General features: G+C 43.4%; 1 protein-coding gene across 1 annotated transcript in view; it reads right to left on the bottom strand.

Moving 5' to 3' along the window:
• Positions 1-26,509, bottom strand: part of ush2a (Usher syndrome 2A (autosomal recessive, mild)) — a 1,196,697-nt gene that overhangs the window by 757,389 nt on the left and 412,799 nt on the right. The window contains exons 23-24 of the mRNA XM_041207243.1: positions 19,960-20,061; positions 16,853-17,041 (exon numbers count right to left, since the gene is read on the bottom strand). Coding sequence (XP_041063177.1) covers positions 16,853-17,041; positions 19,960-20,061 — 291 coding nt within the window. The remainder of the gene's footprint in view (positions 1-16,852; positions 17,042-19,959; positions 20,062-26,509) is intronic.

The following is a 26,509-nucleotide window of genomic DNA, read 5'->3' on the forward strand; positions in this document are numbered from 1 at the left end:
AGGACCCACCAATATGAATTTCAAAGCCTGAGGCAGAAACCAGGGGAGCCTGTTGACAATTTCCATTGAGATTGAGGAATGTAGCCAGCAGCTATAAATTCAAGGAAATGGATGAAAGGCTGGTAGATCAGCTCATTTTGGGCTTTGCAAACCCTTAAGTATAAAAAGCTCTGACTGAACAGGACAATTTCAGAATATCACAGACTGTAGACAATGCCAAAGCACATGAAGCCATGAGTAGACAGATGAAGACACGGGATGCAACAGTTCCCAGAGAAAAGAAATTCACACAACCATTCAGATCAGGAAGAAGATGAGATCACAACCATAAATCTAAAGCTGAAGTTTAATACTAGAGCACAGAGTAACGTGATTCCCTCAGACTATGCCAAAAGGGCTTTCCTGAAAATTTGAAAGAAAATGGGTACACAAAGAAAGATGCCCTGATACTGAGCAACATCATACTGATGGCATATGGTGGAAATGAGATTTGGCAGCTAGGAAAAAGCCAAATTAGAAAGACACACAACTGCACATTCTACATCACTGAAACAGATGGTCCAGCTGTCCTGGGGTTGAACAGTTGTGAAGAGCTGCAGCTGGTCTCAGTAAATCATGAGATGAAGGAGATGTCATTGACAGTTAAAGGTAGTACACCCATTGAAAAGCACCCTTCAATCAGAAGCAAGAAAGATCTGGTCCAAATGTATCCAGAGTGTTTTGATGAGATGGTTGGGTTCTTTGAAGATATTGAGTATCACATCACCATTGATCCAGAGAAGAAGCCAATGATTCATCCCACATATAAATTACCAAATAGAACTAAAAGGGAAACTTGAAAGAGAGCTCCAAAGAGATGGAAGGAAATAAATTGATTTGTCAGGGTCACAAATCCAACAGATTAGGTAAATTCCATCATTGTGAGAAAGAAGCCAAATGGACAATTACGAATTTGCCTGAATCCTGAAGAACTTAATCAAACAATAAAAAGGAATCATGACCCTGTTCTAACATGGGAAGGGGGTACCAAATCCACGAGATGGAGGCATGATGTCCCATCAATGAAGCAATACCATGAATAATGTTTATGAGAAAAGAAAACAAACTATAAAATACTCTTTAGGTGTTAGTTTAATTATAAAGGTTGATGGTTAATCTTCTTTTGTCTAGACATAATATAAAAGTTAATGATTGGAACAGTTATATAGCTATATAGAGACATATTTTTTTTAAAGAAAGAGGGATGTTATATTGTTATTTCAAAATTATTTAGGAATTATATTGTTATGCCCACGCATACATATATATTCAAAATGCCACATCACTCACTATTGCACTACAGTCAGGGCAGCAAACACCCATGTATCAGTCTTCAGCACATGGTGAGGTCTGAGATATGCATTTGATAAAGCTCCAGCACTTGAGCCTAAAACGTGTGGTCATTTTAAATCTGTGCGAACTACAAGGCATAACAACCATCTCTATCATTAGAGGTGGACAAAACTCCCCTTCATTGACCTATCTCAATTGCTCCTGTCATTGTGGAACTACTTAAATAGAAGGTATGTTGAGGAAATAGAAGGAAAACCTTATCTTAAATAAGTGAACCACTGTGGAAAAACAGTGCCCAAACATATGAGGAGGCAGTTCCCAAATCACAGCAGCAGCACTGTGTATGCGAACATCCTTATGCAAAACAGCACTGGTCACACATTCAGGATATCGCTTGGTTATTTCACTGTCAACTGTAAAACTGGGAGCTACATTCTGCTCTTTTTTGCATTAACACACATGAATTCATAGCATATATTTATGTAGCAAAACATTTTGCACCTGGAATACAGTACCCTCTTCGTATCCTTTTGCCCTTATGAGGATGTACTGAAGAAAGATATATCTGCATATTGATATCCAGTAAAAGATTTAAATATGCAGCACATAGGCTTAAAATCTAATAACATTAGTTGCATGATGCTACAAATTCTAGAGAATATACAGTCAAGAAATAGTGAGGAAAGCAAAATTCAACAGCAATGTTAAATAATGTCCTAAACAGATGAGGGATTAAAGGAAGCCTATTGAAGGCCTTTGTGTTAGACGTCATGAAAAATAAGGCTATAGAAGGCAACCAAAAGACCAATACAATTACACCAAATTAGGTAGATGGACCTTCCATTTAAATACACCTTTTCAAATGCATAAGGGAAGAAAAGTGTATAACAGAATAAGCAATCATGGAGTATTTTGTTGTACATCTGGCCTACCCCCATTTTCCAAAAACAACAATCAGAAGGCCTTTGATCCTAAGGTTTTGTTGTACTTATAAAAAGGAACTTACCTTCCAAGTGGGTTCACTGGTTGGCATCCAGCCCTTCTCAGATTGTCTAAATTGAGCATAACGGAATATAATTCTGACTGCCTGCATCTTCCAGCAACACATCCAAAAGGATAACTGCTTGGCATTCTGAGACTAAGATGAGGTATGATACACTGTTCAGTTCCTCCTACCTAATTTGCATAACAGTCCAATACCTCCTACACAGGCAATGCTTCTTTTCACTCTGTAACTGGGAAGTAAGCATTACTAAAGAGTAAGGCAGAGAAGCATCTGTTCATGATTGTATTACACATAAAGAGGAGTGAACGATGGGGCCAAATAATAATCTGTTTGAAATAATTGCCAGAAGGGAGACCTGGTGGGAAAGGTACATACATAACAAATTCTGCCTCATTTTCATTTTTTTTTGCACTACACTGAACTTCTAAATGGATGTAATGTTGTATGAACATCTTGTTAGTTCACAAGCAAGTTTGGCTTTGATGCAGTACTAAAAGAGTGCTACACTGTACAGTAGTTTTCTGGTTGTGGTAATAGACTGGCTGCCTAGAGGTTGCACGTTGGAAGGTTCTTCTTCAGTTACCTGCTCAAAGGCAGGTCGACTCACAGCACCACAACCTCCACCATGAATAGGGCAAGTAGGCAGGTCCCAAATCCATCTCAACCGGAACAGGGTTCGAACCCCGTGTTGTTGGCATCAATCTGATCCACACCAGCCAATTTACCCTCCCAAGCAGTCTGAGTTGCTGTGGTAACATGCACCTTTACATGCATGTTGTAGCCTGGAGCTATGAATAATGATGCAGAGACTCCAATTTTCTTTCCATCGCTGGAATCTCTGTCCTTTTTACCATCTGCCATTGATATATATTGGAAGGATTTACAAGTTGATACTTAACCTGTTTGGCCACACTATGAAAGCTCCTTCCTTGGCTATCAAGTCCTGTAGTGGGATTTGAATCCAGAGCTTCTGGCTCAGAGGCAGGGATGCTACCCACTGAATCATAAGACCTCCTGCTATGAAAGGTTATAAAGCTGAATTCAAACATTCTGGTAAGTTTCATGCTAGGACTAGACATTTATTGGATTGTCATAAAAATCCTACTGGGTCAAGAGTGTCTTATAGGGAAAGACCTGCCACCACTGGCATAGTTTTGACTTATATGAGATTCCAGGCCTGCACTTTGTGGCTCACTCTTAATGCCCTTAGGACACCAATAAATTCCAAAGAAAATTAACCAAAATCATTGGTGACCACATCCTTGAAATTAATGATTGAACGCCGGTTCTATCTTCGTAGATTCCTTAGTACTATTAAAGGAAAAGTAGAGGAGTTTCTCAGTGTTTTGGCCAACATTCCTTTCCAAATCAATACCTTAAAAAAAATTATTCATTTTGTGAATGTCCCACATAGCACTTCTGTTGTAAGGATGGCTGAGTTGCTACTATTGTTGATAGAGCTGATCTGCGGACACTTCTTGGTGGAGACATTAAGTTTATTTACAATATACTTAGCAGCAACTACACGCATGCTTTCAACTCCAATTCTATCCCGACAGCGACTGCTAGAGGTAGCCCACGTTACTCTCTTATTGGTTACAACAGGTCATGTGACCTTCCTTACCAAGTGTTTTTCTTCCAGGTACATTACACACTAAATAAAGCCATAATTACTACAACTTCCTGAATCTGAATTTCCAAAACCAGTAAGTATCAACACAATTAATAAAACGAATACATCTATAAATCCCTAGGAATGCCTCTGTAATGACAATTCTGGTGTGCCTCTACCATCAATAACTGTATATATATCTACCTTTGTTTTTGGCATTACGGCAGGCATGGATATTGTGTTTTTTTCAAAAAATAATAGACTTCAGAGGTATTACAATGGTTGCTCCTCAGTTGCAGCTTGTGTCAACATGGTCAAGTTCAACCCCAGCTGAACTTGTATGTGTTTGGGGTTTGCTGCCATGGGGTGATCTTTTCAAATCTTAAATTGCACAAACAAAACATTTTTTTAATCTTTCACAGAATTTGGGGTTTGCTGGCTAGGCCAGCATTTGTTGCCTAATTGCCCTTGAGAAGGTGGTGAGCTACCTTTTTGAACCACAGTCCCTATGGTGTAGGTAAACCCACAATGCTGTTAGAAAGGGAGTTCCAGAATTTTCACCTAGTCACAGTGAAGGGACAGTGATACAGTTCCAAGTCAGAGTGGTATGTGAATTCGATAGAAACTTGCAGGTGGTGGGTGTTCCCATGCATCTGCTGCCCTTGGCTTTCTTCGTGGTAGAGGTGGCATGCTTGGAAGGTGTTGTTGAAAGAGCCTTGGTGAGTTGCTGCAGTGCATCTTGTAGATGGTACACACTGCTGCCACAGTGTATCAGTGGTGGAGGGAGTGAATGTTTAAGGTGGTGGTTGGGATGCTAATCAAGCAGGCTGCTTTGTCAGGGTTGGTGACGAGCTTCCTAAGTTGTTGGAGCTGCACTTATCCAAGCAAGCAGAGAGTGTTCCATCACACTTCTGACTTGTGCCTTGTAGATGGTGGACAGGCTTTGGTGAGTCAGGAGGTGACTTACTCGGCACAGAATTCCCAGCCTCTGAGCGGCTCTGTTAGCCACAGTATTTATGGCTGGTTTGGTTCAGTTTCTGGTCAATGGTAACCACCAGGATGTTGATATTAGGGGATTCAGCAATGGCAATGCTATTGAATGTCAAGGAGACTTGGTTGGTTCTCTCTTGCTGAAAATGGTCAGTGCCTGGCACTTGCATAGCATGAATATTACTTGCCACTAAGCAGCCCATCCATGAACGTTTTCTCAGTCTTGCTGCATATGTACATGGACTGCTTCGGTACTTGAGGAGTTGTGAATGATGTTGAATATTGTGCAATCATCAACGAACATCCCCTCTCCTGGCCTTATGATGGAATGAAGGTTATTGATGAAGCAGCTGAAGATGCTGGACTAGAACACTATGTTAAGGAACTCCTGTGGCTATGTCCTAGGGCTGAGATGATCGACCTCCAACAACCACAACCATCTAGCTTTGTGCTAGGTATGACTCCAATCAGTGGAGAATTTTCTCCCTTATTCCCATTGACTTCAATTTTGTTCGGGCTCCTTGATGCCACACTTGGTCAAATTCTGCCTTGATGTCAAGGGCAGTCATTCTCACCTCACCGGTTGAGGTTATTCCATAAATTCATAGACGTCTACAGCACAGAAGGAGGCTATTCAGCCCATCATATAACACCCATCAAAGACCTTCGTTACTCCAAGGAAAACAACCCCAGCCTATCCAACCTTTCCTTATAGCTCAGACCCTCCAGCCCAGGCAGCATCCTGGTAAATCTCCTCTGCACCCTCTCCAATGCAATCACATCCTTCCTATTATGTGGCGACCAGAAGTGCACGCAGTACTCCAGTTGTGGCTTAACCAGCTTTTTATACAGTTCCAGCATAACCTCCCTGCTCTTGTATTCTATGCCTCAACTAATAAAGGCAAGACTCTCATATGCCTTTTTAACCACCTTATCCACCTGCCCTGCTATCTTCAGGGTCTATGGATATGCACAACAAAGTCCCTCTGATCTTCAGTACTTTCCAGGATCCTACCATTCATGGTGTAATCCCTTGCTTTGTTAGCCCTCCCCAAGTGCATTACCTCACACTTTTCTGGGCTGAATTCCATTTGACTCTGCTCTGCCCGCCTGACCAGTTCATTGATATCCCCTGCAGTTTACGGCCATCTTCCTTAATATTTACTACCCTACCAATTTTCATGTCATCCACAAACTTCTTGATCATACCCCCTACATTTAAGTCCAAATCATTTACATGCACCACAAACAGCAAGAGCCCTAGCACCAAGCCCTGTGGAACCCCACTGGAAACAAGCTTCCAGTCACAGAAACATCCCTCTACCGTCACACTCTGCTTTCTGCCTCTCAGCCAATTTTGGATCCAACATGCCATTTTTCCTTAGATCCCATGGGCTCTTAATTTCTTGACCAGTCTGCCATGAAGTACCATATCAAAAGCCTTGCTAAAGTACATGTGGACCACATCAAATGCACTATCCTCTTCAACACTCCTGGCTACCTCAGCAAAAAATTCAATCAAATTTGTCAAACATGGCCTTCCCTTAACAAATCTATGCTGACTATCCCTGGTTAATCCGTCTCCAAGTGCAGAAAAATTCTGTCCCTCAGAATTATTTCTAGTAACTTCCCACCACCGAGGTTAGACTGACTGGCCTGTAATTTCCTGGTCTATCCCTTCCTTTTTTAATAATGGGACTACGTTAGTGGTCGTCCAGTTATCTGGCACCTCACCTGTGGCCAAAGAGGAATTTAAAATTATTGACAGGGCCCCTGATATCTCTTCTCTTGCCTTCCAGATGGATCAGCTTATCTGATGCTTGTTGTACATGGTGGAATGAATTGATCTCCAATGCCTCTAATTTCCACCTGGCTGCTTGTTCTCTTATGTTAGAATAGTCCCTTTAAATTATCCAAAGGCTTTTTTTTAGATTTGTCTGTCATGTGTTTAAAATACAGTTTCAGCTTTAAAGCCAGTTGCATAAAATTGAGTCCAGCTGTTGAATACTCAGAAAAGTGTAAACAAAGGAAGCAAATTTAAATCATCACCCAGACTTTTGACCATGGATATTTCCAGATTATTTGTCCATAAAAGTCATCAATGCTAAAGACCATAACGTGAGTGAAGCCATAAAAAGTATTAAGTAAGGATCACAGAAAAGATTGTGGGCTGAATTCTCCAGGCCCACTGGAGGTGTACTGGGAGATGGGGGAACTGACAATATGATGGGGGTCATCTTCCCGCCAATAGCATATTGCCAGCAGCATAAACTTTAGCAATGCAGCCACCACTGATCTGCTTAATGGCCTAATTAGGGGCTTCTTCCGCCACTGGAGGTAGTTTTCCCATGTCAGGGGGCCAATTGCCACATGGGACGAGCAACAGGTAAATCCTGGCAGCCTGTCAATAGGTTACTAGCAGGGGGTCTCCTCAATGGGTGTCCCCTGATGGCAATGGTTGCCTCCAAGGAGCCACTGCTGTAACAATGCTCCTAATCCACACTCCCCAACAAGTGCCACGGTCTACCTGCCAGGCCCCATCTTCCTAAACAAAATCATCTGCTCTTCAAGGGTGCCTCAGCATTGAGGTAACCTTTGTAGAGGTTTCTGGGTTACAAGCCCTCTGACTGGACATGTAATACTCCAGGGCGTGTTGCCATCTTCAATTGGATGGTGCCCTCCGCCATGGCCACTGCCATGAAAATGCCTACCTCAGTACCCCACTGCTCACCAGAGTGGGGTCGGCTCCAGATTTTGCCACCACCCCCAACCCCTCACCCTCACCCACCCATACTCCCTGGTGGCAGGACTTCCAGTTCCTCATAAAAAATCAGCCCTCTGTTTATACCACAGACATTTCCTAATAGTATTGGACCTCATCATGCTCTTGGGGAAATTTAATCAGTGTGTCAAGGATCTCGCTCATCAGTCGGAGAACCGGTGGGAGCCCTGTGTTGCTTCTCTCTCATAGGATGACATAATTCTCAGGTATTCAGGCACTTACCTGGACCGTATCGGGCCTCCCACTTGATTAAACCCCTAGTAAGTGGAAATCCCACCCCCGAGAGCTACCGTCCAATCAGAGGCCACCAGCTCTCCAGTACTGTCAATGCCACTGGGAGTGCTGGCACTATCGGTATTACAAGGGGCCTGCAGGAGGAATTGGCCATGAATCCTACACAGAGGTGGGCAAGATGGGAGGGTCACAGCTGGAAGAGACACTGATGAGGTGGGGAAGGGGGTCATCAGCAAAGGCAAGCATGTAGCTTTTGGGCCTCCCCTTCCCAATGTTGGGCTCCTCAATCACAGTGTCTGTGAATGAGTGATCCCGTTAGGCAACAAATCCAACAAAGTTTGCTGGGTAACCTCCCTGAATGGTAAGTTCCCCATCTGGTTTTGGTTGAATTCTAGCAGCAGCAGGCTCAGGCCCTTAAGTGGCTTCTTGAGGGCCTCAATTGGCCTCTGGTCAGGAAGCACCTGGACCTTAATCAGGAGGAGTTGGGAAGGCACCGGAGTCCCCACTCTGTGCCCTCCCGCCCAAATAAACGGAGCCTCCCCCTCCTCCAAATTTGACTCAGGTGGGAAGGGGGCGGGGGGGGGGGTAAAATTCTGTCCTTTATGTTCTTGAAAACCCTGGAAGGGTGGTAGAAGCAGATTCATTACTGAATTGGATAAATGATTGGAGAAGAAAAACTTGCAGGCTTATGGGGCAAGAGGAGATGGGTGGGACTAATTGAATAACTCTCTTAAGGAACTGATACAGGAATGATGGGCTGGACAATCTATTTCTGCATTGTATAGTTCCATGATTCTGTGATTTAATATCCTTAACTCAGCCTTGAGCGGAGTACCTAATGGAATCTAAAGGTGTTCCACCTTCTCATTTGTGTGACAAAATTCTAATAACTCAAAAATGCAAGAGTGAAAGAGAAAGGATCATTAAAACGCGCAGACACAAGGTTATAGCAGGCCTGAAATGTTAACATTTGCTCTCTCCTCAGATTCTGCCAGACTTCCTGAGTATTTTCAACATTTTCTGTTTTTATTACAAAGTTATGCTTTGCTGGAAGAAAAATCATGCCCCAATGACTTATGACAGTGACAGTAACCATTTATTAGGTTTTGAAGGTAGAAGGAGAGAGGTGACCAAGACCTTCTGGCACATGTCATCCAATTCGCTAAGTAAGGAGATTTCCCTTTGAAATTCAGATATAAAATAGGGAGCTGTTACACTCCTCCAGTGGTTGACAATTAGTAGTTCATAGTAGATGGTTCATAGCAATAATTTTCTAGAGGGACTAAGCTGTCTCTCTGTCTTTGTAGAAGGAGCAATCTCTGTGTTTATGCACTTAGTTTTTCTTTGTTCTGTAAGAACATCAAGTAGACACAGATAATTGCCTTTTCAGGGACAATATATTAGCACAAGAATTAAAACATCTAGTTAGCTTGTCAGACTGTAATTACCAGTTCCAGACAGATAAAATCCCACATAAATTTATAAGTGTCAGTGATCAAAGAAAGATGAGAGATGTTGCTTGTGTGTAAGGTGGGGTTCAGTGGAACTGAAGATCCAAACAAAACAGATTTCCCCACTGCCAATTAGGGCACTCATTGATTCAGCAATCCAACAGCCAATTCCCGAGTCTCAGGCAAAGGAGAAGGTTGCCTCGAATAATGATGAAGTCGTGTTAACAACCTGGAGCTGGATGACAATCTACTTATTAAACTGGCTAACTAAGATTTTAACTTGTTAGCTATCTAAGGCCTTAATGAGGATTTAACAAGCAGGGAGGATAAAGGGGAACCAGTAGAAGTAGTGTATTTGAATTTCCAAAAGGCATTTGACAAGGTGCCACATAAAAGGTTACTGCACAATTTAAGAGCTCATAGTGTTGGGGGTTAGCTAATTAACAGGAAATAGAGAGTTAGGATAAATGGGTCATTTTCAGCTTGGCAAACTGTAACTAGTGGAGTGCCACAGGAATCAGTGCTGGGGCTGCAACTATTTACAATATTTGTTAGTGACTTCGATGAAGGGAACAAATGTATTGTAGCCAAGTTTGCTGATGATACAAAGATAAGAGGGAAAGCAAGTTTTAAAGAGGATGCAAACAATCTGCAAAGGAACATAGGTTAAGTGAATGAGGAAAAAATTGACAGTTGGAGCATAATGATGGGGGGAATGAAAAGCGGAATATTATTACAATGGAGAGGGACTACAGAATGCTGCAGTATAGAGGAATAAGGGTGTTCTTAAGCATGAATCACAAAAGGTTAGCATGCAAGTACAGCATTAGGAAAGCAAATAGAATGTCGGTCTTTATTGCAAGGAGGATAGAATATAAAAGTAGGGAAGTCTTGTTACAATTACACAGGATATTGGTGAGACCACACTTAGGGTACTGTGTACAGTTTTGGTCTCCTTATTTAAGGAGAGTTATATTTACATTGGAGGCAGTTCAGCAAAAGTTCACTAGATTGATTCCTGGGATGAAGGGGTTGTCTTATGAAGAAAGGTTGAGAGGGTTGGGCCTCTACTCATTGCAGTTTAGAAGAATGAGAGGTGATCAGCCATTACCTTATTAAATGGCTTACTCCTGCTCCTATTTCTTATGTTCTTCAGTTTAACGCTAAAGTTCCCCAGACTCTGATCACTGCTATAATTCTATCATTGCTGATTTACACTAAATTGTCTGCCTAAGCTACTCATTTAATTACAAAATCTGTTCAGGTCCCTTGACAACTCTGCCCACATCTTTTCAAATTTATCAAGTGTTCTTATACTCACATTTAACCTTGAGTTCTGATTTTGCACCAATAAACAGTCATATGCTGCTTGACCAGTAATTTGACATTTTCCTTAATGATTTGGCAGGAGAAAGTTAATTTATTCATTCAGTAGCTTGTAGGAAGCCTAACCAAATAATAAACTAAAACTTAAATTTAATCCAACCGGTTAGTATAAGAACGTTTTTGAAAGCTGAATCTGGGCATGACTCACTCTGAGGCCCATCCTGAGGGGTAAACTCCAGATGCTTTCCAGTAAGAGTATCAAGGATTCACCTGGTTAGCAACCAACCAGTAGTATTACTGAGCAGCAGAAAGGAAGACCCAGAGGCAGTCAACATCAGTTAGAAGAGCTCTCCAGTCTGCACCACCACCCCACCCCCACCCCCAGAACAGCCACCGTCTAACAAAAATCAGTGTGACATTACAGGAAAGCAGATAAGTGGTTGTATGGTGGATATTTTGCTCATTTATCTTTAAAACGCATCTTTCGGGGAGCAGAGAGAGCCAAACCTATGGAGACACCTCTACTCAGGAGCAGATAAAAGGGAACAAGGCTCAAGGCCTTTACTTACCTTTGCAGAGCAGACAGAACCGTACCTGACCTAGTCAGAACCTGGCTGAGTTTCAAAAAAAATCAGAGTGACAGCACAGGATGTAAGTTCACTGGTTGGTGAGAAACTGCTAATAGGGAATGCCTTTAAGTAGCGTAGGGCGGAATAGTCCCAGATTTGAACTAAATGCAGTAGCGGAGGGATAAAACAATGTTTTGCCCGCCGGCTGCAAAGGCAGCTTTTTACGCCATATCGTCCCAAACCCACTGCATTAATTATGCATTCCCAGGAAACATGCTGTTTCCATGGCGGGCGGGCTCTCATTCATCCGCCACGCCATCATCTCGCCACTTCATCATGCTGGGCACCATATTTAGAGTGCAGCTGGACGCATGCCTCTCAGTGCTTCCAGCCCATGACTGCTGCAACGAAGACGGCCCTGAAAGGCAAAAAGATTGCAGTCCCCAGGTTCAATGATTTATCCCGTGAAAGTCTTTTGGACACAGTGGAGGCCCACCGTGATGTCCTCTACCCCAGCTCTGACTGCAGGATGGGCAGCAACATCACCAATCCAGCTTGGGAAGTGGTGGCAGTGGTGGTCAGCGCCAACGCCCTGCAAAAGAGAACAGCCACTCATTGCCGTAAGAGGACAAATGATCTCCTCTGTTCAGTCAGGGTAACTCACTTTTCTCATCACTCTCAACTCTCACACTCATAAACCCACCACAAATCGACAGGGTCCTTACTCACTGCCAGTTCAAGGGACATCACCATTCACTCTCTCATACACAACTTGATTGTCCTCATCCCATCCATGGGACCACTCACCACCCACACATGCCAGGAATACTTATCATCTGGCCTGTCTGGTGTCCTGCTTACACTCTCTCCATCTCTATTTATGCAGGACAAGCTGGCATACAACAAGAAGGAGAGGTTGCTTGACGGTGGAGGAATCAAGGTCTTCATGGACTTTGAAAACAGAGCCATCCAGCTGGCCAGCAAGGACCTGAACTGTTCTTGTGCTGACAGTGAGGTCAGCGGTGCTCTACCAAGTGAGGATACAGCAGTGCAATATCCATCAGACAACCATGTTGTGAGTGATGTGTCCTGTTTCACAGGCCACTGCCATGCACTAATTATCTCCCCTTGCTATTGCAAGCACATCTGCCAAACAGCCAATGGAGTCCATGACCCAGGGCCTCCAATCAATCCCCGAAGAAACCTCTGAAAAGGAATCTAAAGGCGCCCTCCTTGATGTCCTGTCACAGCGCTCACCGGAACCTCATTTTCAGCATGCTGATGGTTTCCTCCACCAAGTTGTGAATTGCAGCATTAGCCTCGTTATACTTACTTTCACTCTGCAGCAGGCTGAGGCCGCTGCACAGATGTCATTAGCCACGTCGTCTACGGGTAGCCCTTGTCCCTGAGGAGCCATCCCTACAGCCTCTGTGGACTCTCGAAGACATCAGGGATCTGTGACTAACTGAGAATGTAGGAGTCATGGACACTCTTTGGAAATCATGCGCACACCTGCAGGATATGTTTGTGGTGGTCGCACACCAGCTGCACATTCAGGAAATGGAATCCCTTGTGGTTGACATAGTTTACCGTGTGTTGCAATGGAGATTTGAGTGGTATGTGAGTACAGTCAATGGCACCCTGTGCCTGTGGGAAACCCAAGATCTGGGCAAATCCAATCGCTCTTACATCCTGACTCCCCTGGCTCCAGGCAAATTGCACAAAGTTGTGTGCCCTCGCAAAGGTGGCATCCATGACTTCATGGACGCATTTCTGGGTGGAGGTTTGTGATATCCCACAGGGGTCATCTGTGGAGCCCTGAGGGGAGCCAATGGCATAGAACTTGAGTGCCATGGTCACTTTCACAGCCACTGGCAGTGGATGCCCTCCATGTCCAAGTGGCACCAAATCCTGAAGTAGCTGGCAAATGTGACCGACCAGTTCCCTAGACATGCCCAATCTTCGGCAACACTGGTTCTCAGTCATCTGCAGAAATGAAAGGCAACATCTATAGACCCTGGGTCTAGCTAGGCACTAACTAGTGACGACTCGCTGTCGCTCTTCGGTGGCATATGTTGGAGCCCCAGCCACCCCTCTTTCCAGAGGGTGCTGCTCTTCCCACTGCACAAATATCTGAGTGCAGAAACAATAGGGTAATAATAGTTGGGGACTTCAACTACCCTATATCAACTGGGATAAGAAGTGTGAAGGGCACAGAGGGCACAGAATTCTTGAACTACATTCAAGAGAACTTTTTTAGCCAGCACATAACAAGCCCAATGAGAGGGAGTGCAATTCTAGATTTAGCATTAGAAAATGAAGCAGGGCAATTGGATGAATTGGCAGTGGGTAATAACCATTTTGGAGATAGTGACCATTATACAGCATCATTGTGGAAAAGGACAAAGATAGAACAGGAATAAAAGTTCTAAATCGGGGAAGACAAATTTTACAAAGCTGATAAGTGATCTGGTGAAAGTGGACACGGCAACTTGAAGGAAAATCAGTGACAAATTAGTGGGAGACATTTAAAAGCATGGTTCTATGGGCACAGTGTAGACATGTCCCCACAAAGACAAAGGGCAGTACTGCTAAATCTAGAGCCCCCTGGTTATCCAGAAGCATACAGGGTATAATAAAGCAGAAAAGGAAAGTTTATGACAGTCATAAAAAACTTAATACTGTAGAAAGCCTAGAGGAGTATTGAAAGTGCAATGGTGAAGTAAAAAAGGAGTGAGGAATGCAAAGAGAGGATATGAAAACATATTGGTAGGTGAAATCAAGGAAAACCTAAAGATGTTTTACCAGGACATTATGAGCAAGAGGGTAGGACCTATCAGTGATGTACAAGGTAACTTATGTATGGATGCAGAAGATGTGGGCAGGGTTCTTGTTGAATATTTTCTCTCTGTCTTCACAAAGGAGAGGGTGATGCATTCATTCCAGTTCAAGAGGAGGATTGTGAAATATTAGATGCAATAAGCATTATGAGAGAGTAAGTCATCAAGGAACCGTCATCCTTTTTTAAAAGTCATACATGGAATGGGGGCATCGCTGGCTAGGCCAGCATTAATTGCCCACCCCTAATTGAGAACTGAGTGGCTTGATCACAATTGATCAATCAAATTGATGTGGGCCTGGAGTCACAAGTAGGCCAGACTTCCTTCCCTAAAGGACATTAGTGAACCAGATGGGTCTTTACAACAATGGTTCATGGTCATCATTAGACTAATTCCAGATTTTTTACTGAATCTGTGGTGAGATTTGAACCTATATCCCCAGGAGCATTACCCTGGGTCTCTGGATTACTAGTCCAGTGACAATACCACCACACCACCACGCCATCACTTGAAGGTAGATAAATTGCCTGTGCCGGACGGATTATATCCCAGGCTGTTCACGGAAGCTAAGGAGGAAATAGCAGATGCTCTTAGCATCATTTTCCAATCCTCATTAGATACAGGTGAGGTACCAGAGGATTGGAAGTCTGTGAACGTTGTACCATTATTTAAAAGGAGTGCGAGGGATAGGCCAAATAATTATAGGCCAGTCAGTCTGACTTCAATGGTGAGCAAATCACTAGAATCAACTCTGAGAGACAGGATAAACGGTCACTTAACAAGGAATGGATTAATCAGGGATCATCAGCATGGTTTTGTTGGGGGAGGTCTTGCTAACTTAATTTAATTTTTTGAGGAAGTAGCAAGGAGGATTGATGAGGGTACTGCAGTGGATGTGCCTACTTGGATTTTTGTAAGGCATTTGACAAGGTCCCACATAGCAGACTGATCAGAAAAGTGAGATCCCATGGAATCCAGGGGAATGTGGTGAGTTGGATCCAAAATTGGCTCAGCAACAGGAAATGAAGGGTGATAGTCGATGGATGTTTATGTGAACGGAAAGCAGTTTCCAGTGGTGTTCCACATGGCTTGGTGTTGGGTCCCTTGCTGTTTGTTGTGTATGTTAATGATTTGTTCTTAAATGTGGGAGGCAAGATTGGGAAATTTGCAGATGACACAAAAAATGGCTGTGCGGTTGATAGTGAAGAGGATAATTGGCGACTCCAGAATGATATCGATGGTTTGGTTGAGTGGGTGGAAAAGTGGCAAATGGAATTCAATCCAGAAAAGTATGAGGTAATGCATCTGGGGAGGGCAAACAAGGCAAGGGAATACACAATAAATGGGAGGATATTGAGAGGGGTAGAGGAAATGAGAGACTTTTAATGCATGTCCACAGGTCCATGAAGGTAGCTGGACAGGTTGATAAGGCGGTCAAAAAAAAGCATATGGATTGCTTTCCTTTATTCGACAAGGTATAGAATACAAAAGCAGGGATGTAATGCTGGAACTGTATGAAATGCCTGTTAGGCCACAGCTTGAATTGCTTGTACAGTCGTGGTTGCCACATTACAGGAAGGATATAATTGCTCTGGAGAGAGTACAGAGGAGATTTATAAGAATGTTGCCAGGTCTTGAAATTGCAGCTATGAGAAAAGGCTAGCATTGTTCCCCTTGGAATAGAGGAGACTGAGGGGTGACTTAATTGAGGTGTAAACAATTACGAGGGGCCTAGATAGAGTAGACAGGAAAGACCTGTTTCCCCTAGTGGAGAGGTCAAGTACCAGGGACACAGATTTAAGGTGACTGGTAGAAGGATTTAGAGGGGACATGAGGAAAATGTTCTTCACCCAGAGGACGATGGGGTTTAGAATATGCTGCCTGGTTCGGTGGTGGAGGCAGAAACCCTGAACTCATTTAAAAGTTACCTGGATCAGCACATGAAGCACTTTAGCCTGCAAGGCTACGGAACAGGACGCTGGAAGGTGGGATTAGAATGGGTGGCTAGTTCTTTATTTTTTTCTTTTTTGGCTGGTGCAGGTACGATGGGCTGAATGGCTACTTTCTGTGCTGTAACTATTCTTTGGTTCTATGGCCCATGCTGCCATTGTTTAAATTAGCAGGCAGCTCAAAGTTTATGTGGTGCCTGTATCACAACAAACGGTTACAGGTTAATCATGCATTGCGATTCCCACATCCCTTTTTGGACTTTATCCAATTTTCCTAAAGTATATTGACATGCAAATATATATGGAATGCAACATTACTTGCACTTCAACATAACACAAAATGTAAAAATTCCAGTGATGTAAATATGTTATTTTGTAATCTGTTATAGACCATTATTATTCTAGTAATAAAGACATTTGGCCTAGTGCAGAGCTCACTGACTTACTTATCCTGGTGGACATACCGCATATGATTCCTTAAAATTCAAGTTATCTTTAATGATTCATGTCTGTCACTTGATAATGAGAATTTATTGGATAATAAAAATACATTGTTTTGTTATACATAAACCTGTGTGAATTGGACAGTTCACCTTCATCATATTAGAATGTGAATTCATGATGTTGTACGTCTGTTGATCATTAGCTCACAAACATGAATTGCTAATGCAATGCATTTATCCTGTGCAATAGTACAACATTTGACACTACATTACTTCTTTGTTCCAACCCAGTGGGAACAGATGTTTAATTACCATTACCTTGTCCTAGGAAATGTGCTCCACCCACAAGAACACTTGGACAGCCCTCCCAGCTGTGATATGTTCCAACTTTTTCTTCAGCGCTATTCCAATCCAATGCTTCCCAATCCTCTGTTGGAGTCACTCTCTTCTTTATCTGCACATCGCTGAGACATCCCACAAATCCCTTTTCAATCACTTTTGTATCACCTTAGTAGATTAAGAAAATAAGCATTAACACTGAATTCAGCATGCACAGCACATGTTCTTACACTTAGAAAATACTACAATTTTCCTATTACTAATTAAGTTCAAGCTTTTTTTCTATTACCTGCACTGTTCTAATCTACACTTAACAGCTTTGAGTACAACATTTTAAATACTTATTCAGGGCAGGGGGCTTAATTTCACAGTATGCATTCCTTTGTAATTTGATATGATAAACATTACACAGGCGCGATCTCACAAGAATAATATACAGGTAGTTAACATATTGTTAAGTAATAGCTCAGGATTTTAATCTGTCCCCCTATTTATTTAATTTAGTATTTTGTTTACAGGAAACATTCTGCGAAAAGTAAAACATACCATACTTGTGCATCGGGTAGGGTTTTACTTTTAAACTTAAGAATTGATATCATTATTCAAAACTGTCTCTATATCTCTGCACAATGTTCTTTTCCTCTGAATAGTCCTGTGCCCTGTTCAAAGTCTCTCCTATTTATTTCTTCTGTCTTCTAATTTTTTTTCAATTGCCTGCTCTCCTCTTGTGATTTATGGAACATTTAAATCGATCTTTTCAATAGTTTACATTTGTCAAAAGAAAACACCTGAGTCTATTATTCTACAGTCTTGCCTACTAACTTCACTTAGGGTAGAATTATACTGGTGCTGGCTTTAGACCAGTACAGTCAGTCCAAAATTAGACTATCGCTTGCACTTTGCACTGGACAATCAGCAAAGTAATTCTGCACATATGTTCAATCGCCTTGTAGAAATTTAAAAATGGAAAGGGAAGACGATTCTTAGCATTAATAAATGCTAAAAGTGAATGCTTATAAACATTTTAAACTTGGCTGCAATAGTCTGCTGTAATATTGCTTACAGTGCAAAGAACAAGCAATGAGAATCTTACATTTCTTGGCTTCAGTATCATTTGACTCTCAAATTATACTACAGTTGTCACATCAATCTGCATTTGCAACTGCTTAACATTAATGTGAAAGCAATGGAATGATGACACAGTCATACTTATTATTTCTTCGTTGATCACTGGCTTCGTTAGCATCATTCAAATGGTTTGGAGAATCACTTTTCTCTTGCTAAGGCCATCAGTTCATTTACCTTCTATGCAAAGCCATTAAATTAGAGTAAATCATGACAGCCACAAGATGAGTTAATATAAATGGGTTTTTGTTAGTGTCAGAAGAGGAGAAATGTTGATGTACTATGGGTCAACAGAGACTTTGCACTTCAATTTGTTGCTTGGAGTACTTTTAGTCAACAAATTAAAACACAAGGCAGCTTTCAATTGATAAGACCCGATTTGTATTGTTCATTTAATAGTCACAATTAATAAATATGTATTAATAAATAATAAACATGCATATTTCCTCATTATACATAACATTGGTATTAAATAGTTTTAATTTGATTGGAACTTGAACTATATTGCATTGAAAAATCAAGACTGAGAAAAACCTTAACATCTTTGCAGTACAGATCATTTAGCAATTCAGTTCATACTGGGAAATATCTGGCTTGTTTCTTATTGTAATCTTTGCTGTCTATTTTGCTTGTGTTCTCATGTTCAAAGAATATGAGTTTGTTTTGCCAGCTTTGATAAATGATCTAAATATGCTGATAGATTCTGCTTTGAGTAAAAGATTCTCATCTTTTATCCAAGTAATTCATTTCAAATTGATGAATAATGTACAAACATAACAAATTAAGTGAAATATAACAGGAGCAAGCCAGAAATATGCAAAGAAGATTTTTTCTCCTCAGAATGAAATTTTGATATTTTTCTGTGTACTTTGTTCTTGGAGATGTTGTAGCTCAAGTGTTTTGAGTACTCCACTTCCAACCAGATGTTGTGTGATTCAAGTCTCACTGCCCTTTTGTTACTTGAACACACTTACCATAGAGATTTTCATCACTTCACTACAAGGAAACCATAAAGTCCATTGGGGAGAGGAGGGGACTGACATAATCTTTTAATAATTACATCTCAAATCAACCATTAACAGTGGTCACAGGGAATTCAATATTGCTACTGTATCATAGTTTCTATGAGAAGTGGAAGTGTGGCATTCAACAAGTAAGATGAGAAAAACAGAAATGTTGAAAAAAAATGATCATGTTATAAAAAGGATGGGTAAACTTAACATATATCTAGAACAGATGGCAAATTAATGGAGCAATTGCTCTGTGTTGGCCTGAGACCTGAACTAAGTTCGAAACTGGGTCACATGTGAATGGGTGCAATCAACTGCGGCGACTAAACAGACATTTGGATACAGTTGAGTTTTTCCAGGTAATTCTGTTTTTGTTTTGGATTTCCAGCATCCGTAGTTTTTTGTTTTTTTCGAAACGTTAGCTCTTTTCTTCTCCGCCGATGCTGCCAGACCTGCTGAGTTTTTCCAGGTAATTCTGTTTTTGATTTGGATACAGTTCACTAGATGGGGCTAAACAAATTTTGGCATAAGGTCCACCCATTTATTCCCGACTTTTGCATTGGGTCCTGCAACCAGCATGGGTTCCCAATTTGCATTGTAAAGTAGACTTATACCTGTTTCAACAAGGCAGGCTGATTGCCCTTTTACAGCCCACCTGAACATTGCATCTGGCAAGACTTGAGCATAAATGGGGTAGTGGAGGAGCCCTCCCAATTCTCAATTCCTGGCCAACCATTTTTCAGGAGCATAAAGGATGCCCAATGTTTTTAATCGAAAGAAAATACTGAAATAGGACTCATGACAATTTCAAACAACTTAATATAAGCATTTAGGACAAACATAATCAACAGAATTCTTTGGAAGCGAAGCAAAATTAATACCCTTAGTGATGTCAGTTCTCAAAATGTTTCAACTGAACCAAATAATAAGTCAGGACTAGTTTATTTTTACCTGTGTCCTCTCTGATAATGGTAAATTCCTGTGGTAGTCCTCCTATAAATACTCCTGTATTATCGCCAATAATAGTGCTACCACTTTGTGCAAATGCTGAACCTGAAGAACAATAACAATTAATGTAAATTCATTAACATGTTAGAAAACTCAAATTCTTTACAGAGCAGTTATGTTAAAAGAAAATTTTATTTTGGAACATAGAATTGCTAGGCATAAAATGGCTAAGGTCCACTTAGCTTGCTTTTCTATCATCTTGCATGCTTGGGTAAGAAGGTGGCAGAAGGAGAATAACATGAGGAAGTGTGAAATTATTCACCTTGGCAGGAAGAATGGAGAAGTAGAATATTTCTTTTAAAAGGTAAGAAACTAGTCAATGTGAGTATTCAGCAGGATTTGGGTGTCCTTGTATGTAAATCATAGAAACTTAACACGTACGTGCAGCAAGCAATTAGGAGGCAAACAGTATGTTAGCATTGATTGCAAGGGGGTTGGGATATAGGAGCAGCAACGCCTTACTGCAATTACACAAGGCTTTGTGAGAGCATACCTGGAGTATCGTGTACAGTTTTGGCTTGTTATTTAAGGAGGGGTATTCTTGCCTTAAAAGTGGTGTAACAAAGGTTTATTAGGTTGATTCCTGAGATAAGAAGCCAGTCCCATAGGATATAATGGCCTGAATTCCACGCTTGGTGGGCGCACCAAGTTGATGGAAGCAGAAGCGGATGTGGAATCTGGTCCAGGCTGCGGTTGCGTTGCAAACCCGATTTCACGCTGGATGGCCAATTAAGGTCCGCCCCACCGTGAAATACGTCTTCTCAATGGTCGGGAAGGGCCAGATGGTGGCGGGTGCCGTGGTGACCCGACGTCACTTTTAAACCGGCAGAGGCAGCTCCCTGAAGGCTGCCAGGGGAGAATCTTTGGAGTCTGTCTAGGAAACCATTCCATTTGAACCACAGCCCCACCAGTGGCTGGAGACATCTGACAGGAGGGCCGTCTTTTCTCAGACGAGTGTCTTGTGGTCCTCGTGGAAGAGGTCGGTGTCAGGCGGGACGTTCTAGTACCCAGGGATGGCAGGAGGAGGCCACTGCACCTACCAAAAAAGGCTGGGAGGAGGTGGCAGCAAGGTCAGTGGCCATGATGTTGTGTGACACACATGGGTTCAGTGCCGCAAAAGGTTCAATGATCTGCTGTACTGGGCAAGGATGAAGACTGGTTGGCTTAGATCAGTGTGGAGAAGTGTTAAGGGCTGGCTGCTCCCCATGGAACTCAGGGGTATTAGAGTCTGAGTGCCAACTGTCACTGACACCGGCGCTGGCCAAGGGGGTGGGCCCTGGCTGCTTGGCCTGAGTGCCTTGCGAGTCGAGGGCCATGACTTAGATGTGCCCTACAAGGTGCCCTGGAGGGGGTAGGGGTTGCCAGGCTGCAATGGCGATGCAGGTAGAGAGTGGACAAATCAACGCTCCTCTGTCATTTCAGGAGAAAAGAAGCCATAACACCAATGAAAGAACTAAGACAAGCAAAGGCCCTCCAAACCTTCTCATTCTGATGAGGTACGAGGTATATGCCTTGGAGCTGGAGTGCCGTCACCCACCTCAGTCAGCCTGTCGTGGATAGGCTGGGGTCTCTGTGCACAGAGGTGAGCTACAGTGTTGGATTGTGCATTCTTGTGTAGCCTCATCATTAATGGGAGCCTCAAACCTGGAGTCCCCATTGATCAATGAAAGATGATGGCACCATGATGCAGATCTCCATTGTCTCACCAGGGCGCCTGCATGTACAGTGACAGTGTAATGACTTAAACTAATGACACGTCATTGTTCTCCCCTGGAATCACCAACTTGCCCACGAATGCAGGACCCCAAAGAGCCATTCTTGATGCCAAAGAACCACTGGGCTTTAGATGCACCTGCGTCACACTCCCTCTCTGCACCAAGCACCAGCACAGATACTTGCACCTCGGTGGGCACTGGATCATTGGCTAGAATATTGGTGCATAGCTGTGAAGGCAATTCACACTCGCTTGAGGAGCAGGTGGAGACAGAGAGTACCCAGGGCGCTGCCAGTCGGAAGACTGCTGCAGACTACAATGATGCTGAACCAAAGGCAAATGATGAGCTTCTGGAGTCCTCTATTAGACAGCAGATGCTGGATGTCCAGTGGGATGTGTGGGAGGATCTGACAGAGATCCACAAGGGTATGCGTGCCATGGTCTCTGTTGTGGAGGAGTCCATGTGGAGCATGAGCACTGTGTTGACCCTCATGGCTGAGCACACTGCCTCCTCCATTGAGAGAGTGGCAGCTCTCATAGAGAGGCAACTCCAGGCTCAGAATCAGGAGCTCCTGGAGTTGCACTTGGACCTGCAAGCCCTCACATAGGCAATGACCTCAGGAGGTCAGTGTCAGCATGGGAGATGGATGAGGCACCTAGTATCCCAGCTAGGTGCCCATCCATCAATGACCAGCAGGGAGGTCCATAACGAACTCATGTTGGCACAAGAGCTGCTTGTCATTTCTGTGGGCTCCTCCCAGGGTGCTCTGGATGATGGCAGCAGCTCCTCCGCCCCTTTGCCAGTGACTGTAGCATCTGATGAGGCTGCGATGACCAGGGGGAGGCCGGCCATGGCATTTGCAGAATCTGCGTCCTGTGGTCAAACACTATCTGGATGTTCATCGAGTGGAATCCCTTCCTGTTGCTGACCTGCTGGCACTTTAATGGTCATATGTGTGCAGTTGATTGCACCCTGGATGCGGGGGAACCTAGCAATTGCTGCACTCCCTCTGGCTCGCTCAGGCTGGCTGGCCTTGTCCATACGGAAATGAATAAATGTCATTACCCTTCTGAATAGAGCTTCTGTCACCAACTTGTCGCAACTGTGGACAGCTGATTGGGAGACTCCACAAAGATCCCCCACTGACCCCTGGAAAGAGCCAGAGGCATAGAAGTTGAGGGCCACTGTGACCTTCAGAGCCACTGGCATGGGGTGTCCACCCACACAGATGGAGGTGATCTCAGGCCCAATCATCTCACAAATGAAATTCACAGTCTCTCTGGAGAGGTGCAGTCTCCTTCGGCGTAGCACCTCGGACACATTGAGGTAGTTGCATTGCTGCCTGTAAACCCTGGCAGCAGGATAGTGGTGTCTTTTGGGGCCCCTTCCTTGGACTTCCTGCTGGCCATGCGACCCTTGTGCCAGTGCCTCTTCTCCCACAGGTTACTCCCCTAGAAGCTGCATAGGGATACCTGGCATCCTCTCCCTTCTGTCCCTCTCATCCTCCTCAGAGGAGGTGCCTCCAGCAGAGAGCACAATCCTCATTACCAGGATAACGGCAGGATGTCTGGTGTTGGAAAGGTCCAAAATCCTCTGGGGGCCTTGGATACACCAATGAGTCCTGAAATGAAGCCTAGAAATGCTAAGACTGAAGCTCAGAACTGAGATGAAGCTGTCAAGTTCAAATAAGCAACCAGCAGCAAACTATCTCCTAAACTTCTCACTACTCACAATGGTAATGCTGTAGGCCCTTATTAACCCGCCCTTGGATGAGATTTTGTTAAAATTGGGCTGCCCACCTGCCCATTTTGCCCGTGCAATGAGCGCGAAATCGCACGGGCAACATAAAATCGGGATCAATTGCCTTTATAATGGGCTTAAGTTGCCCTTTAATTGTTGGCGGGTGGCTCCGAGACCCTTACGCGCCCACTGACCTGAGGATTGCTCGCGTGCGGGACAATGTCAGGATACTTGCCCGACATCATCTTGCGCTATTTCACGTCCATTTAGGTCAGGCACATGCCCACCCGCGAGATGTAAAATTCTGGCCAATGAGTAAAATGGATCTATATTCTCCGGAGATTAGAAGAATGAATGGTGATCTCATTGTAACATATATAATTTTTATAGGGCTTAATAGGGTAGATGCTGAGAGCTTGATAGACTCATAGACATTTACAGCACAGAAGGAGGCCTTTCGGCCCATTGTGTCTACACTGGTCAGCAGAGATCTGACTACACTAATCCCATTTTTCAGCGCTTGGCCCATAGCCCTGGAGGCATTGGCAACGCAAGTAAATATCTAAATACTTCTCAAATGTTATGAGAGTTTCTGACTCAACCATCCTTTCAGGCAGTGAATTCCAGACTCCCACCACCATCTGGATAAAAAAAAATCTCTCCCCAACTCCCCTTTTAGCCTCCTACCTTTTACCTTAAATCTAAGCCCTCTGGTTATTGACCCCTCAACTAACGGAAAAAGTGCCTTCCTATTCACCCTATCTATGCCCCTCATAATCTTATACACCTCTATCAGGTCCCCTCTCAACCTTCGTTGCTCCAAGGAAAACAGCCTATCCAATCTTTCCTTATAGCTCAGATTCTCCAGCCCATGTAAATCTCCTCTGCACCCTCTCCAGTGCAATCACATCCTTCCTATAATGTAGTGACTATAATGACTTGCCTCACTCAACAGCCTGGGATACATCTCATCTGGGCCTGCGGATTTATTCACTTTTAAGGCCGCTAAACTCGCTGGTACCTATATTAAATTCCTCTAATATTTCACCTCCACCCTGATGTCTATATCTGCATCGTCCTTTTCCATTGTGAAGACCGATACAAAGTATTCGTTGAGGGCTGTACCCACATCTTCCAGGTCCACACACAAAGATTATCTATATGGTCCCTGACTGGCCCTACTCTTTCTCCAGTTATTCTCTCACTCTTCATCCATTTAAAAAACTCCTTTGGGTTTTCCTTTGTTCTACCCAACAATGTTTTCTCATGCACTCTCCTAGTTTTCTTAATTCCCTTTTTAAGTTCCCCCCTGCACTTTTAATACTCCTCTATTGCCTCTGCCATACTGAGCCCTCGGTATCTGCCATAAGCTTTTCTTTTTATCTTAATCCTAACCTTTATGTCCCTTGACATCCAGGGTTCTCCGGACTTGGTCCCCCCCTTGTCTTTACAGGAACATATTTGCCCTGCACTCCCACTATTTCCTCCTTGAATGCCTCCCACTGCTCTGACACAGTTTTATCTGCAAGTAGCTGCTCTCAGTCCACTTGGGCCAAAACGTGTCTCATCTTAGTAAAGTTAGCTGTTCCCCAGTTTAGAGCTTGTATTCCCAGCCCAACCTTATCCTTTTCCATAACTATCCTAAATCTAACTGAGTTATGGTCACTAGCTCCAAAATACTCCCCTACTGATACACCTGCCCAGGCTCATTTCTGAATATTAGGTCCAAAACTGCCCCTCCCTTGTTGGGCTTTCTACGTGCTGGCTAAAAAAGCTCTCCTGGATGCAATTTTAGAATTTTTCTCCCTCCCTATCTTGCACACCAAAACTATCCCAGTTAATATCTGGGTAGTTAAAAACCCCTTCTATTAATGCCTTAATATTCTTATACTTCTCTGAAATCTGAATACATATTTGTTTCTCTATCTCTCCCTAACTGTTTGGGGGCCTATAGTACACACCCAACAGCGTGTTTGTCCCTTTTGTGTTTTTTACTTCTACCCGTATGGCCTCATTTGATTATCCTTCCAAGATATCATCCCTCCTTACTGTTATAACTGATTCCTTGATCAATATTGCAAACCCCCCTCCTCTTCTGCCCCCCTCTCTATCTCGTCTGAAAACCCTATAACCAGAGCTGCCAATCCTGCCCTTCTTTTAGCCAAGTCTTGGTCATAGCTATGATATCATACTCCCACATGCCTATCTGTGCCCTCAGCTCGTCTGTCTTATTCCTCAGGCTCCTTGCAATAAAATATATTCCATTTAGCCTTCCTAAACTCACTTCTTTCTTATCTAGCCTATGTTTCCTCTGCCTTCCAGACTCACTTACTAGCATTAACTTCTAATTCTATCTCAGCTTCTATCCCCTCTGAACTACTTTTCAGGATTCCATCCCCCTGCTAATTTAATTTAAATCCGTCCCAACAGCATTAGCAAACCTCCCGTGAGGATGTTGGTCCCGTTCCTGTTCAGATGTAACCCCTCCAACTTGTACAGGTCCCACGTCCCCCAGAAACAGTTCCAATGTCTCAGGAATCTAAAGCTCTCCCCCCCTGCACCATCTCTCCAGCCATGCATTAATCTGCTCTATCCTTCTGCTCCTATACTCACTACTGCGTGGTACTGGGATAATCCGGAGATTACTACCTTTGAGGTCCTGCTTTTCAATTTCCTACCTAACCCCCTAAAGTCTGCTCGCAGGACCTCATTTCTCTTTCTCCCTATGTCATTGGTCCCAATATGGACCATGATCCTCCCCCTTCAGAATGCCCTGCAGCCATTCTGTGACATCCTTGACCTTGACACCGGGGAGGCACCATACCAACCTGGAGTCATGTCCACAGCCGCAGAAGTGCCTGTCTACTCCCCCACTAATGAATCCACCACCACTATTGCCCTTCCACACTTTTTCCTCCCACCCTGAGCAGTTGGACCACCCACAATGCCATGGCCTTGGCTCTGGTTGGCCTCCACAGAGGAACTGTCACTCTCACCGTTTTCCAAGGCTGAAAAATGGTTTGCGAGCAAGATGCACT

Source organism: Carcharodon carcharias, chromosome 2, assembly GCF_017639515.1.
Source record: "Carcharodon carcharias isolate sCarCar2 chromosome 2, sCarCar2.pri, whole genome shotgun sequence".
NCBI classification, from domain to species: Eukaryota; Metazoa; Chordata; class Chondrichthyes; order Lamniformes; family Lamnidae; genus Carcharodon; species Carcharodon carcharias.